The sequence below is a fragment of the Colobus angolensis genome, unplaced genomic scaffold, assembly GCF_000951035.1.
Source record: "Colobus angolensis palliatus isolate OR3802 unplaced genomic scaffold, Cang.pa_1.0 Scaffold328, whole genome shotgun sequence".
In the NCBI taxonomy this organism is placed as follows: Eukaryota; Metazoa; Chordata; class Mammalia; order Primates; family Cercopithecidae; genus Colobus; species Colobus angolensis.
Genome location: NW_012116577.1, coordinates 2,397,813 through 2,412,258, shown reverse-complemented (window position 1 = coordinate 2,412,258; position 14,446 = coordinate 2,397,813). Strand labels below are relative to the sequence as shown.

At 38.7% G+C, this 14,446-nt stretch overlaps 1 protein-coding gene across 1 annotated transcript in view; it reads left to right on the top strand.

The window, feature by feature from the left end:
• HSD17B11 (hydroxysteroid (17-beta) dehydrogenase 11) overlaps window positions 1-14,446 on the top strand; it is a 59,847-nt gene that overhangs the window by 16,554 nt on the left and 28,847 nt on the right. Inside the window, exons 3-4 of the mRNA XM_011951808.1 lie at window positions 2,790-2,921; window positions 4,818-4,924. Coding sequence (XP_011807198.1) covers window positions 2,790-2,921; window positions 4,818-4,924 — 239 coding nt within the window. The remainder of the gene's footprint in view (window positions 1-2,789; window positions 2,922-4,817; window positions 4,925-14,446) is intronic.

The window sequence follows — 14,446 nt, the reverse complement described above, 5'->3', positions numbered from 1 at the left end:
AAAAAAATGTGTATACACACACACACACACACACACACATACACACACACATACATATATATACACACAAAACATGTTCTCTCTTATTTGGGATAGCTAAAAATTAAAATAATTGAACCCTTGGAGATAGAGAGTAGGAGGATGGTTACCAGAGGCTGGGAAGGGTAGAGATGGTGTAGGGAAGAAGTAGGGATGGTTAATGGGTACCAAAAAATAGAACAAATAGGCTACTCTGGTTGCACTGCATGTGAGTTAGCCCTGCTCTGCAAGGAGCAGCCATAAAGAATCTTTTGTTAGTTAAAAAAATTAATAATAATAATTTAATTGTACATTTTAAAATAACTAAAAGAGTATAATTGTATTGTTTGTAATGCAAAGGATAAATGCTTGAGGGGATGGATACCTGATTTACCCTGATGTGATAATTATGTACTGCATGCCTGTATCAAAATGTCTCATGTAACCCTGAGTATATACACTACTACGTACCCACAAAAATTTAAAAAAAAATTAATACAAAAAAAAAAAAAAGAAATACAAAACAGACATTCATATCCTGGGGAGATAATAGGCAATGATGAAGAAAGGGTCAAGAGTATCTGGGAAAATCCTTTGATAATATAAAATAGTATATAGGTATAAATGGTGTTGATCAGGGCTCGAAAAACTTAGCTTGACACTTCACTAATGTAAATATAATCTGATGAAATTCAATTCTGACTGAATATAGATATGAGGCACCATGCCCAGCCTACAAATAGTCTTTACAATCCAGTGGATGCCTTCTATTGCTCTTAGCAGCTAGCCTTGTTCTTTTGTTTATATTTTCTCAACTGAAATCATTTCACCAATGATAGCTGCAATAACCTTTGAAATCTGGCCGTAAGGGTTTACATAAGCCCTTCCACATAACCATTTTAATTTCTCAAATGCTCTTTCTTCTGGATCAATACCAAAATAGAACTTCAAGAGAAAACACACATACCACGCATATATACTAGAAAAACACACGTATGTATTTTTATATTATTTACCTCATTTATATTTCTATATTTTGTTGTTTTGTTTTGTGGGTTTTTTTTTTTTTTTTTGAGACAAAATCTCGCTCTGTCACCCAGGCTGGAGTGCAGTGGCACAATCTCAGCTCACTGCAACCTCCACCTCCTGGATTCAAGCGATTCTCCTGCCTCAGCCTCTTGAGTAGCTGGGATTACAGGCGTGCACCACCGTGCCTGGCTAATTTTTGTGTTTTTAGTAGAGATAGGGTTTCACCATGTGTTTCAGGCTGGTCTCCAATTCCTGACCTCAAATGCCTGCCTCAGCCTCCCAAATGCTGGGATTAGAGGCGTGAGCCACCTCAGTTGGCCAATATTTCTATATTAAGTACCCTCATAGACACCTGAGCAGGTCAAGAAGAGAACCTTAAATCATGTTACTTGTAGACAAGTATAAGTGATTTTAAAATAATGATGATAGTAATAGCAGTTTACTGTGTGTATTAGATACAGTGTTAACTCCTTTACATGCATTATTTCATTTGTTTCTACAATGACTCACAAGGAACTTGTATTAGTATCTCTATTTTGCAGAGGAAGAATTGAAGTTTTAAGAAGTTAGGTAACTTGGTCAAGGTCCAACAGATAGTGAGTGGCAGAGCCAAAACTCAAGGTCCAAGAAAACCACTCTTCACCCTTAAGCCTACTGCCACCTAATGGAGAGCGATTGAACAATAGAACAGAAAATAAATAGAAATAAAGAAATAGAAAATGTGGCCAGCCTAATAGTGTAATCAGTTTTCCACAATTCTTCATAGTAGTCCCTGATTTTACCACATTCATTTAACTTTTATTTTTTGAAACAGAGTTTTGCTCTTGTTGCCCAGGCCAGAGTGCAATGGCGCGATCTCGGCTGACCACAACTTCTGCCTCTCGGGTTCAAGTGATTCTCCTGCCTCAGCCTCCCGAGTAGCTGGGATTATAGGTGCCTGCCACCATGCCCAGCTAATTTTGTACTTTTAGTAGAGACAAGATTTCTCCATGTTGGTCATGCTGGTCTCGAACTCCCGACCTCAGGTGATCCACCTGCCTCAGCCTCCCAAAGTGCTGGGATTACAGGTGTGAGCCACCACACCTGGCCTAATTTAACTTTTTTTGCTTACCTTTTGAAGTAATGTTTCAAAAAAAATGCTACTTAGCCAAATGCCTCTTGAGCTATAGTCAATAGAACAAAGTCAAGAGACTAAATTGCAAAAGAAAATTTCCACCTGATACACTTGAAGATATATCTATTTTGGACATAAGTGCATAAAATAAAAATAATTTTTTCCCCTGTTGACACATGGATTACAAAATCACTTTTATCCAGATCTAGCAGAAAAATACATACTCCTTTAATAGTCATTGCATACAAGACCAGGAATGGTGACTCATGCCTGTTATCCCAGCACTTTGGGAGGCTGAGGCGGGCATATCACTTGAGATCAGGAGTTCAAGACTAGCCTAGCCAACATAGTGAAATCCAATCTCTACTAAAAATACAAAAATTAGCCAGGTGTGGCATGGTGGCATGCACCTTCAGTTCCTGCTATTCCAGAGACTGAGGCAGGAGAATTGCTTGAACCCGGGAGGTGGAGGTTGCAGTGAGCCAAGATTTTGGCCACTATACTGCACCCTGGACAACAGAGCAAGAGTCTGTCTCAAAAAAAAAAAAAAAAAAAAAAAGAGCCATTGTGTATAAACTTACCCTCATACCTCTTAATTAATTTACTTTTCTTATTTTATTTTTTGAAGGTGAAGGCAGAAATTGGAGATGTTAGTATTTTAGTAAATAATGCTGGTGTAGTCTATACATCAGATTTATTTGCTACACAAGATGCTCAGATTGAAAAGACTTTTGAAGTTAATGTACTTGCACATTTCTGGGTGAGTATGGTTTCTTTTACAAAAATATTCCTTTTGAAAATCCCAAAGATTAAAGTGGGGCTTTCAGCAGACATAAGGAAGTATTAAATCAAGCTAAAGTTTTCTCCAGGCACCAGGAATAACATTATACAAAGAGATCATTTTTCATGCTATCACCAAATTCTATCATTCTTCCTCACTTATAATATTAATAATAATAATAATAAATTAATAAGAAATGTCAGGTATTGTATAGGTTTTAATTCTAAGCTAGGTTCTCACATTTGTATGTGATCCTATTTAGAGATAAAGAAAGAAGTTGAGGACCATTTGAGTCATCGTCTGTGATTTTATAAAGGTGAATCCAGTTTGCTTTTAGATTGTCCTTTTTCTTTTTTAGACAGGGTCTCACTCTGTTGCCAAGGCTGGAGTACAGTGATGCGATCTCATCTCACTGCAGCCCCAACTTCCCAGGCTCAAGTGATCCTCCCACCTCAGCACCCCCAAGTAGCTAGGACTACAGGCGTTAACACGCCTAGCTAATTTTTGTATTTTCAGTAGAGATGGGGTTTCACCATGTTGCCCAGGCTGGTGTTGAACTCCTGGACTCAAGTGATCCACCTGCCTCGGCCTCCCAAAGTGCTTGGATTACAGCATGAGCCACTGCCCTGGCTTTCAGATTTGCATTAGGCTCAGGCCTCGTGTTATTTCCCGGCCCTAAAATTGCAAACCTTATTGTGAACCTCACCATTGAAAGTCTTAAGTTATATATATGTACATATGCTGTGTGTGTTTCTGAAGTCTTCAAATATTGCCCAAATAGCCAGTTCTTAAAAAGGCCCCTCAAAGATTTCTTGGATGAGAGTTTGGGATGAATAATCTTAAAAAAATATTGGGGTTGATAAAAATGCAGTATTATTATATGTTAATATTCCCAAGTTTTTGACATATATCTTTGTTTTTGTGTTTGTTCAAATATAGGTTACTGTCTCTTTTGTTGTTGTTGTGGTTTTGAGACAGGGTCTCTCTGTGTTGCCCAGCCTGGAGTGCAGTGACGTGATTTTGGCTCACTGCAGCCTCAGCTTCCTGGGCTCAAATGATCTTCCCACCTTAGCCTCCCTAGTAGCTGGGACTACAGGCATACACCACCATGCCCGGCAAGTTTTTGTATTTTTTGTGGTGATGAGGTTTTGCCATGTTGCGCAGCCTGATCTTAAGCTCCTGGGCTCAAGTAATCCTTCTGCCTCAACCTCCCAAAGTGCTGGGATTACAGGTGTGAGCCACTGCACTTGGCTGGGTATTATCTTGTTTGTTTCTTCATCCCAAGCATCAATAACAAGAGGTAGAGGGCTGGGGAACATAAAAATTTAGAAATTTTTTTTTTTTTTAGACAGAATCTCACTCTGTCGCCCAGGCCGGAGTGCAGTGGCGTGATCTTGGCTCATTGCAACCTCCGCCTTCCAGGTTCAAGTGATTCTCCTGCATCAGCCTCCCCAGTATCTGGGATTACAGGCACCTGCCACCATGCCTAGCTATTTTTTGCATTTTTAATAAAGATGGGGTTTCACCATGTTGGCCAGGCTGGTCTTGAACTCCTGACCTCATGTGATCTGCCCAACTTGGCTTCCCAAAGTGCTGGAATTACAGGCATGAGCCACCACACCTGGCTGAATTTAGCAATTTAAGTGAGATGGATTCTCAAAGCTTTCAATAGCCATTGTTTTGCTCAGGTTTTCTAATGTGGGCATCATATCCAGTCCCCTTATTGTTGCTGCATTTGTCATTTAGTTTATGTTTTTTTCATTTATGCCAGGATTCATGTTAAAAATATATACTTCTGTTTCAAAGTATTCCCAAGGGGTCTGTGAGTCTGAAATACAGTATTTTTTTTTCTCTTTTAATAAAAACTATTTGTAGACTACAAAGGCATTTCTTTCCGCAATGATGAAGAATAACCATGGCCATATTGTCACTGTGGCTTCGGCAGGTGGACATGTTTCCGTCCCCTTCTTACTGGCTTACTGGTATGTGAACATGTGTTTCCTTCATTGGTTCTTATGCTTACCTTGTGTGTGAGATTTCTTACCCTGTCTAATGAGAACTCTTTTTATAATCATAATAGACTTGAAATTGTCCAGTCTATTATTGGGAGTTGTCAAAAAATAAGCAGAAAGGGTTGCACGAAGTCTCTTGTCTAACAACATTATCAACCATTAATCCCCTTCTAGAAGACCCTGCTAGAGGTGGCAGCCAGAAATTTATTCAGTTATGAGCCAACCACTTTTAAAACATTTCTCGTCTCTTTTAACAGCAAGAAATTACACAAGAACAATAATTAGTATTATTAACAATTGTAACAAAATTTAATATTAATAATTTTTAATATTAATAAAAATGGGTAAATTTTTGCAGAAATGAAATCAGAGTGAGAGAAAGAAAATATTAGGCACAGTTGGGTGACTTTTTTTTTTTTTTTTTGAGATGGAGTCTCACTCTGTCGCCCAGGCTGGAGTGCAGTGGCGCGATCTCGGCTCACTGCAAGCTCGCCTCCCAGGTTCACGCCATTCTCCTGCCTCAGTGTCCCAAGTAGCTGGGACTACAGGCGCCTGCCAACATGCCCGGCTACGTTTTTTGTATTTTTATAGAGACCAGGTTTCACCGTGTTAGCCAGGATGGTCTGGATCTCCTGACCTTGTGATCCGCCCGCCTTGGCCTCCCAAAGTGCTGGGATTACAGGCCTGAGCCACTGTGCCCGGCCCAGTGATTTGTTTCTATACAACTTGCATTTGCAAGGGTATATAACAAACTATTTTACTCTAATCACACCTAAAAAGTAATTATTCTTAGGTAATGACAAGACAAGTAATTAAGTGGTCTTTATTTTGTTCTTTTTGCTCATCTATATTTTCTTTCTTCCTTCCTTTCTTTCCTTTCTCTTTCTTTTTTTTTTCTGAACATATATTTTCAAATATTAGTTTTCTAATAGTGGGATTTTAAACATTGAAAGAATCCAAACAAGGGAATTGGTTTTTTAAAAAATTTTAATGGTTATCCGTTTAAAAAACATGCTCTTGTAATAACTGAAAACTTGAAATAGCAGTTCACAGTGACCTTATACTTCACTGGGGAGATCAGTGAGGCCACTGTATCTGGGATGATTCTACTGGTTACACACACCTTACCAATTCTTGGCTGTGTTTTATGTTTTATTGAACAGTTATTGTATGTTTAAGCAAATAATAACTTTTAAAATGTTGAATGATTGTGTAAATATATATGCATATATAATATAATGCTCAAATTTGTTTTCTCCTTTGGAATTAAATATCTAAATTCTAAAAACATGGATATAGTTGTATATGTAGCTATAGATATGTGTACAAATATGTAGACACAGGCATAGGTGGGTAATTTGTTTTTATTCAACTTGCATTTGCAAGGATATATAACAAACTGTTTAATCACACCTGAAAAGTGGTTATTCTTACCTAATGGCAAGATAAGCAATTAAGTGATTTTTATTTCTTTCTTTTTGCTCATCTATATTTCTTTCTTCCTTCCTTTCTTCTTTCTCTTTCTTTTTTTTTCTGAACATATATTTTCATATATTAGTTTTCTAATAGTTTTTAAAACAAATATAGACTTGGGATCGGGCATGGTGACTCATGCCTGTAATCCTAGCATTTTGAGGGGCCAAGAAGGGTAGATCACCTGGGGTCAGGAGTTCGAGACCAGCCTGGCCAACATGGTGAAACCCCCATCTACCCCCATCTCTACCAAAAAATACAAAAATTAGCTGGGCGTTTTGGCATACACCTGTAGTCCCAGCTACTCGGGAAGCTGAGACAGGAGAACTGCTTGAACCTGGGAGGCAGAGATTGCAGTGAGCTGAGATCATGCCATTGCACTCCAGCCTGGGTGATAGAGTGAGACTCAGTCTCAAAAATAAATAAATAATAAATATAGATTTGGACTGAATTTTCAGGAAAAAAAAAAAAAAGATGAAATAAGTGGTGAAGCAGTCACAGAACAGACCTATGGTGTCAAGATTGTATATTGTCTCTTTTAGAGCCAGTTTAAGTTAGGTGATTACCACCAGCCATCAAGGGCTAATAAAATATGATATTTTTTCAATTCCTTGATGAAAGATAGTTACAGGTGCTGTCCCCCTTCCACAATCCCAGCCCCTGCAACTACTACACAACACCCTCCCAGCTCACCCCTAGCCACTTATCTTAGTTACCAGGCACTGAGATAGGCAAAGAGGATCAGAGAACCCAGCAGGGCAGTGAGCTCTGTCATGCCTCTTCTTCTGTTTGCATAATAAACACTATAACTCTTTGGGTTCAGCCTTTGTTCTGTTTAACTGTGTGTTTCACATTGAAAACCAAGAGAAAAATGTGCTTTTTGTGAGAAAGAAATTTATCTTCGTGATTAGTGGAGATGTTTTCAGCAGAAATAAAGGTTTTCATAAGGTATTGTCAAAGCAGGGATGCCACACACAGTTGTGCAGATTGTGCACTACACAGTTCTAACATGCTGTATTCACATTGGAGTCCTTTTAGACTTGAAGGATTTTTCCAACAGATGGAAGTAAAATTGCTTGAGGAGCAAAGTGGCTTTTTTTTTTTAGACAGTTTCGCGCTGTTGCCAGGCTTGAGTGCAGTGGCACGATCTTGGCTCACTGCAGCCTCCACCTCCCAGGTTCAGTTGATTATAAACCACCTTTTAAAGAAGATTAAAACAAGACAACAATTGTCTGTGGATGATAAAAAGCTTTAGGACAGCCACTATTAAAGCCACAATTGATAAGGAAATTTGGTTACTTTTGTGGCACACAAAATTTTCCATAACAATGATAATTATTATAATTATTAGTAACATACACTAAGTCATATTAGAATTAAAGGAGTTTCTTATAACTTTGGAACATATACCAATAACATATTTATGCAAATATAGTCCAAAGAAAGCAAAACACTGTTTCACATTTGATAATGCTTCCTGGATGATTTTTATACCAAATAAGCGAAATTTCACCTTTGCATTAATGTATTATTAATGTTAAACCCAATTTTTAATAAAACCTTAGAGACATACTAACCCAATTTTAATATTTAATCATAGGTAAGATTTTTATAAACCTTTATAACCCTTTACATTTTTTTGTGAAAGAGCAGATAAGTCCTTTAAGAAAAACCTGTTGTGCTTTCATTCCAATGTTTAATTTATGGAAAAACTGAATAATACCCCTTTAACTTTAGCCAATATGTTCATACAGAGAATCTCTTAAAATTAATTTTTATAAACTTTCCACGAAGGCCAGGTGCAGCGGCTCACGCCTGTATATCCTGGTACTTTGGGAGGCCAAGGTGGGTGGATCACCTGAGGTCAGGAGTTTGAGACCAGCCTGATCAACATGGAGAAACCCTGTCTCTACTAAAAGTACAAAATTAGCCAGGCATAGTGGCACGTGCCTGTAATCCCAGCTACTTGGGAAGCTGAGACAGAAGAATTGCTTGAACCCAGGAAGCAGAGGTTGCGGTGAGTCAAGATGACACCATTGCACTCCAGCCTGGGCAACAAGAGCGAAACTCTGTCTGAAAAAAAAAACCTTCCACTGCTTCTTTAAAAAAAATTTTTTTTTTTCACTTAACACAATCCTTTAACACTTTAGGCAGAAAATAATCCACATTCCCATGCCTTCTTATAATTTTTTTTTCTTTACCAAAAACACATTTCACCTTTTTTATACACTTTGCATGTAAAACTGTTTCTTCAGTGGCCTTAATTACACCAGGCAGGACACACCAGGCAGAAGTGCAGATAAGGGCTGACTCTCCAGCATAGCCAGGCAGCATGGCTAATTCCACATTAGCCGTTCTAGACGCCTTATCTAGAATCTGATGGCTTTAAGGTAGGTAAATAGAACAATTTTCAAAAGTTAAAGAAACAGTTTGACCTTAAAGCATTTAGCAAATCTGATATCTGACCTTAATTTAGACCAAATGTCTACATTTTTAAGACATTTTGTTTTACCAATAAACTTTAAAACTGTCTTTATTTTCAAAAGATTACTAAAGTCACATGAACAAAAAGGCATTAAAGTTTCTATTTTTCTGATAAAATATTTGATTTATGCACTTATTTTTCTAAGTCAATTAATTAGAGCTTTTTAATATATAAACATATACTATAAATAGAAGATTCAGCACTTACATGGTTTTTTGTTTGCCAGTTTCTTTTCTTTTTTTTTTTTTGAGACAGAGTTTCGCTCTTGTCACCCAGGCTGGAGTGCCGTGGCATGATCTTGGCTCACTGCAATCTCTGCCTCCCAGGTTCAAGTGATTCTCATGTCTCAGCCTCTTGAGTAGCTGGGATTATAGGCGCCCACCACCACCCCCAGCTAATTTTTGTATTTTTAGTAGAGACGGGGTTTCCCCACGTTGGCCAGGCTGTTCTTGAAGTCCTGACCTCAAGTGATCCGCCCACCTCGGCCTCCCAAAGTACTGGGATTACAGGCATGAGCCACCTCGCCCCACCATTTGCCAGTTTCTTAATTGGATGACTGGCTTCAGGATAGTGCCCTTGGAGGAACAGGGCCGGGAAAGCATGCGTTTCTAGGGCTAAACAAGTAGCAAATAAGCAGCTGAAGGCAAAGAGATCTCCACAATTAAAGGTGCCATTTTATACTGGATCCTGGATCCCCAAAAGGAGGGAAATACTACGGAAGAAGATAGTGCAGTGCTTTTACTGACTGTGCATTTCATTACAAGGCAACCTAAAGCCAATCAACCCATTTTGTAATCAGCCCATCCTCATGAGAGTCTCATCTCCCAGTGAGGGGTGAGGATGTTGCCTTATCTTCCAGGTGGCCAAGAGCATGCTTCTCTGATCCAAGTGTGCAGAGTCAAGTATCCCTCCATAACTACTGTTAAACACCCCTTAAAGTATATTTCCTACCTAGTTATTACACACCAAAACTCTCTCATAATGCAGAGTAATTGCTGATACCCCCCAAACTCAAAACCATCAGATAACACAATGCAAAACAGAACAGAGTCTTTGATTTTGAGAGGGATCTATCTACTTTTAATTCTTGGGGTTTCATGAGGAAAACAGAGGATTTTTTTTCCCCAAAATGGGGTCTGTGGTACCTCTTTTGTTTTTCCCAAGGAGTCCCAAGCTACCAGAAGTTATCTGCAAGCCTTTCATGTGAGCATTAAGAGTAAAAAAAGAAAAAAAAAAAAAAAAACAGAAAAATAATTCAGTTGACTGAGAAGAAAAAACCTTTTTCCAGCAAAACAAGTTTCAAGAAGAGAAAAACATAAAGCCCTTTTAAATATATCTATAGCTTGTTCCACTTTTAAGTAAGCTGACTTTTAACCATAGTACTCTTTAAAGAAGAAATCCTTTCAGAGCTCTATTACCCGACTTTAGCCACGCCAAGCGGCCAGTATTTCCAGCTTCTGAACTTTACCTAAGGTAAATTCCTAGGTGCTTAGAGAAAGGAAAATTGAAGACAGTCCATGGAGGAGAAGAGAATAGACAGGGTCACGCATGTATTAAATCAGTAACAACTTACTTTCTAGGTGGGGAATTGAACCTAGACTACCACTGTGAAAGTGCAAAAACCTTAGCTACTGAGCTACAGGACTGGACAGTGTCAATTTATTTTCTCAGAAGGAATCTAGATTAGTTAATTTGGAGCTTGCAAAGGCTTTTAACTATTTAATATGATTTTCAGAGCTGGCTATGACATGAACTTTAAAATTCTTGTTCCCTGGAAGTACGGAGATAAGGTACTGCCATGCGGTTAAAAGATCAAGCTCCCACGGACATAAAACTTTGGCCTCCCAAAGTGCTGGGATTACAGGCGTGAGCTACTGCACCCGGCCTAACCCCCTAAATCTTAGAAGGGACTCTAACCTTCCTAAGTTAGGCCTCTAACTGGAGTTCAGTAAAGTGTCCTTGCGTTTTATTAAGACGACCAGGTGTCAGCCCATGGGTGTGCGCGGATTGTTTTCCTTTGGATGGGGGATCTCGTCAGTATGGTGCAGTCTATGGTCTGCCAGAAATATGTTACAAGACCCCAACACTTACCCAAAGGTAGCGGTAGGATCAGGGTTTCTGCACTATAGCCCCTTCGTGGTTGCCAGAAAGATGTTACCAGAAAGGGGTCCCAATCCAGACCCCAAGAGAGGGTTCTTGGATCTCGTGCAAGAAGGAATTCAGGGTGAGTGCGCAGTGCAAAGTGAAAAAAAATTTGTTTGTTTATTTATTTATTTATGAGAGGGAGTCTCGCTTTGTCGCCCAGGCTGGAGTGCAGTGGCCAATCTCGGCTCACTGCAAGCTCCGCCTCCCAGGTTCACGCCATTCTCCTGCCTCAGCCTCCCCAGTAGCTGGGACTGCAGGTGCCCACCGCCACGTCTGGCTACTTTTTTGTGTTTTTAGTAGAGAAGAGGTTTCACCGTGTTAGCCAGATGGTCTCGATCTCCTGACCTCGTGATCTGCCCGCCTCGGCCTCCCAAAGTGCTGGGATTACAGGCGTGAGCCACGGCACTGGGCCGAAAGCAAGTTTATTAAGAAAGTAAAGGAATAAAAGAATGGCTTCTCAGTAGACAGAGCAGCCCCGAGGGCTGCTGGTTGCCCATTTTTATGGTTATTTTTTGATAATATGCTAAACAAGGTGTGGATTATTCATGCCTCCCCTTTTTACACTGTATAGGGTAACTTCCTGACCTTGCCAGGGCATTTGTGAATTGTTATGGCGCTGGGGGGAGTGTAGCAGTGAGGGCGACCAGAGGTCACTTTTGTGGCCGTTTTGATTTTGGTGGGTTTTGTTGGGTTTGGTTTTTGTGGCTCCTTTATTGCAACCTGTTTTATTAGCAAGGTCTCAAGGTCTTTATGACCTGTATTTTGTACTGACCTCCTATCTCATCTTGTGATTTAGAATGCCTTAACCATCTGGGAATGCAGCCCAGTAGGTTTCAGCCTTATTTTACCCAGCTCCTATTTAAGATGGAGTTGCTCTGGTTTACACGCCTCTGACAAAATAATCATGATATGCATGTTATAATTTTTAAGGATATTTTAAATGCAAACATATAGTTATGCATTGAAAAAATCTATATGTAATTTTGGCTTTTAATTTAAAATAATATTTATATGTTAATAAATATATATTGTGTGCAACATCATTTTCTATTTCTGCATGGGATACCACTGCACATACATGCCACTAGTTATTCAGTTTATTCATTATCACTGGTACTTTATCAGGACTCTTTAAGTTGCAAGGAACAAAAAACTTAAACTGCCCCAAAGAGGAATTTTTTGGCTATGTAATTAAAGCCTCACCAGGCTGTCTTCCTCTGATGCCAGATATCTACCAAAAGTTCCAGGGTTAAACCCTTTAAATTCCAAGTCCAGCAGGAGGAGAAAAAAACATCACTTCAACAATGGCTTCAAACATTCTTGTTCTAGAGGTCAGTGACTAGACTAACCCGGAGCCAGTCACTGTATGCATTTGGTGACAGTGGTATTACCAGAACAAGGGGATACAAATGCTGATGGGAAAAAACAACAGCCGTCCACTACAGACGTTTCACATTATTCCCAACTATTTGCTTTAATGAACTTTAATGTACCCCACGGACTGTCCTTGAACATAAATCTTTGGAGACATGATTGATAATTTCCTTGGGATAAACACTGGATCTAAGAGCATGGCATACTTTTAATGAATTTGATACCTTTTGCCAAATTGCCTTCCAGAAAAGGCTACCAGTTAACCTGTGCTTTGAAAAATAGAAAGCTGTGGAAAGAAAGTTTTTATCACTTTTTTAAAAGTTTGGCATATATTGAATGAAGACTTAAAAGATTGCTAGTTTCAATTCCATGAGGTGAAAAATCTGTACATTGAAAAAAAACTCAGATAAAAATTTCTTCATACCCTTATAATTACTGCTAGGCAGTTATTATTTTGCTTTACTTTGTTTTACTTTGCTTTTATATGAATTATTCCTAATGTAAATCATTTTTGTATGCCTGTATCTACTGGTATTTTTATATTAAGATTTTTCCATGAATGCCCTTTAGCCATTTATCTATTAGAGTACTGTCTTATTCCGTTATAAAAGTTGCCACATATTAACCTTATCTTTGTCTTATATATTGCAAATGCTTTACCAGTTTGTCACTTGCCTTTTAATTTGCTTGGAGTTCATAAAGTTTAGAGCATATCATATATAAACCTGGTTTATTACCCACCCGTAAAACCTGATTCTACCACTTTGTATTGTATCTTTAGGCAAGTTTGATAACCCCTCTTTACCTCAGTTTCATCTTTGGTAAATGAGGATCATAATATATTTTATAGGGGTGTTATGAAGATTCAATGAAATAATTATTTAGAATAGGCCAGGTACTGTGACTCACACTTATAATCCCAGCGCCTTGAGAGACTGAGGCAAGAGTATGACTTTAACCCAGGAGTTTGAGACCAACCTATGCAACGTAGCGAGACCCACAACTCTACAATAAAGTAAAATAATTATTCAAGTGTTGTGGCACATGCCTGTAGTCCCAGCTAGTTGGGAGGCTGAGGTGATACATGGCATGAGCAGAGAAGTTCCTAGGTTGAAGTGAGCTATGATTACATCACTGCACTCCAGCCTAGGTGACAGAGAAAGACTCCCCAAAAAACTCCAAAATGCATCAGAATAACTGAGGGCAATGTCTAGCACATAGTAATCTATTTTAGATATGATTTTTATTTATGTTGTTTCTCAGTATACAGAACCTTTTAATCTCATATAATTTAATCCAGCAATCTTTCTTTTAAGGCTTCTGTATCAGTCCACTCTCACCCTGCTATGAATAACTGCCGAAGACTGGGCAATTTATAAAGGAAAGAGGTTCATGCATGGCTGGGGAGGCCTCAGAAAACTTACAATTATGGAGGAAGGGGAAGCAGGCATGTCTTACATGGCAGCAGGAGACAGAGAGAGAGAGAGAGAGAGAGATGATTGAGAGATTGAGATTAAGAGCAAAAGATGAACTGCCAAACACTTATAAAACCATCAGATCTTGTGAGAACTCCTTCACTATCATGAGAACAGCATGGGGAAAACTGCCCCCATGATCCAGTCACCTCCCACGAGTGCCCTCCCTCAACATGTGGCGAATACAATTCAGACTACAGTTGCTGATGAGATTTGGGTGGGGACACAGCCAAACTATATCACCTTCAATATGTGCCTAAGCTTTTTATAAAAAGGTAAGAGAGACATTTCCACAGCTTTCAGTCTTCCAAAGCATAGATTAACTGGCCAGAATTCATAGCTACTTTGTGTAATTGCTAATTCATACAGATTTAACAGAATAAAAGATTATCTGATAATTAATGCCACTGAATTGCACACTTAAAAATGGTTAAAATGACAAATTTTACATGATATATATTATACCACAATTTTTAAAAAGTTAATAATATATCAAAAACCATTTAATTGTACATTAAGTGAATGCTTTGTATGATATAT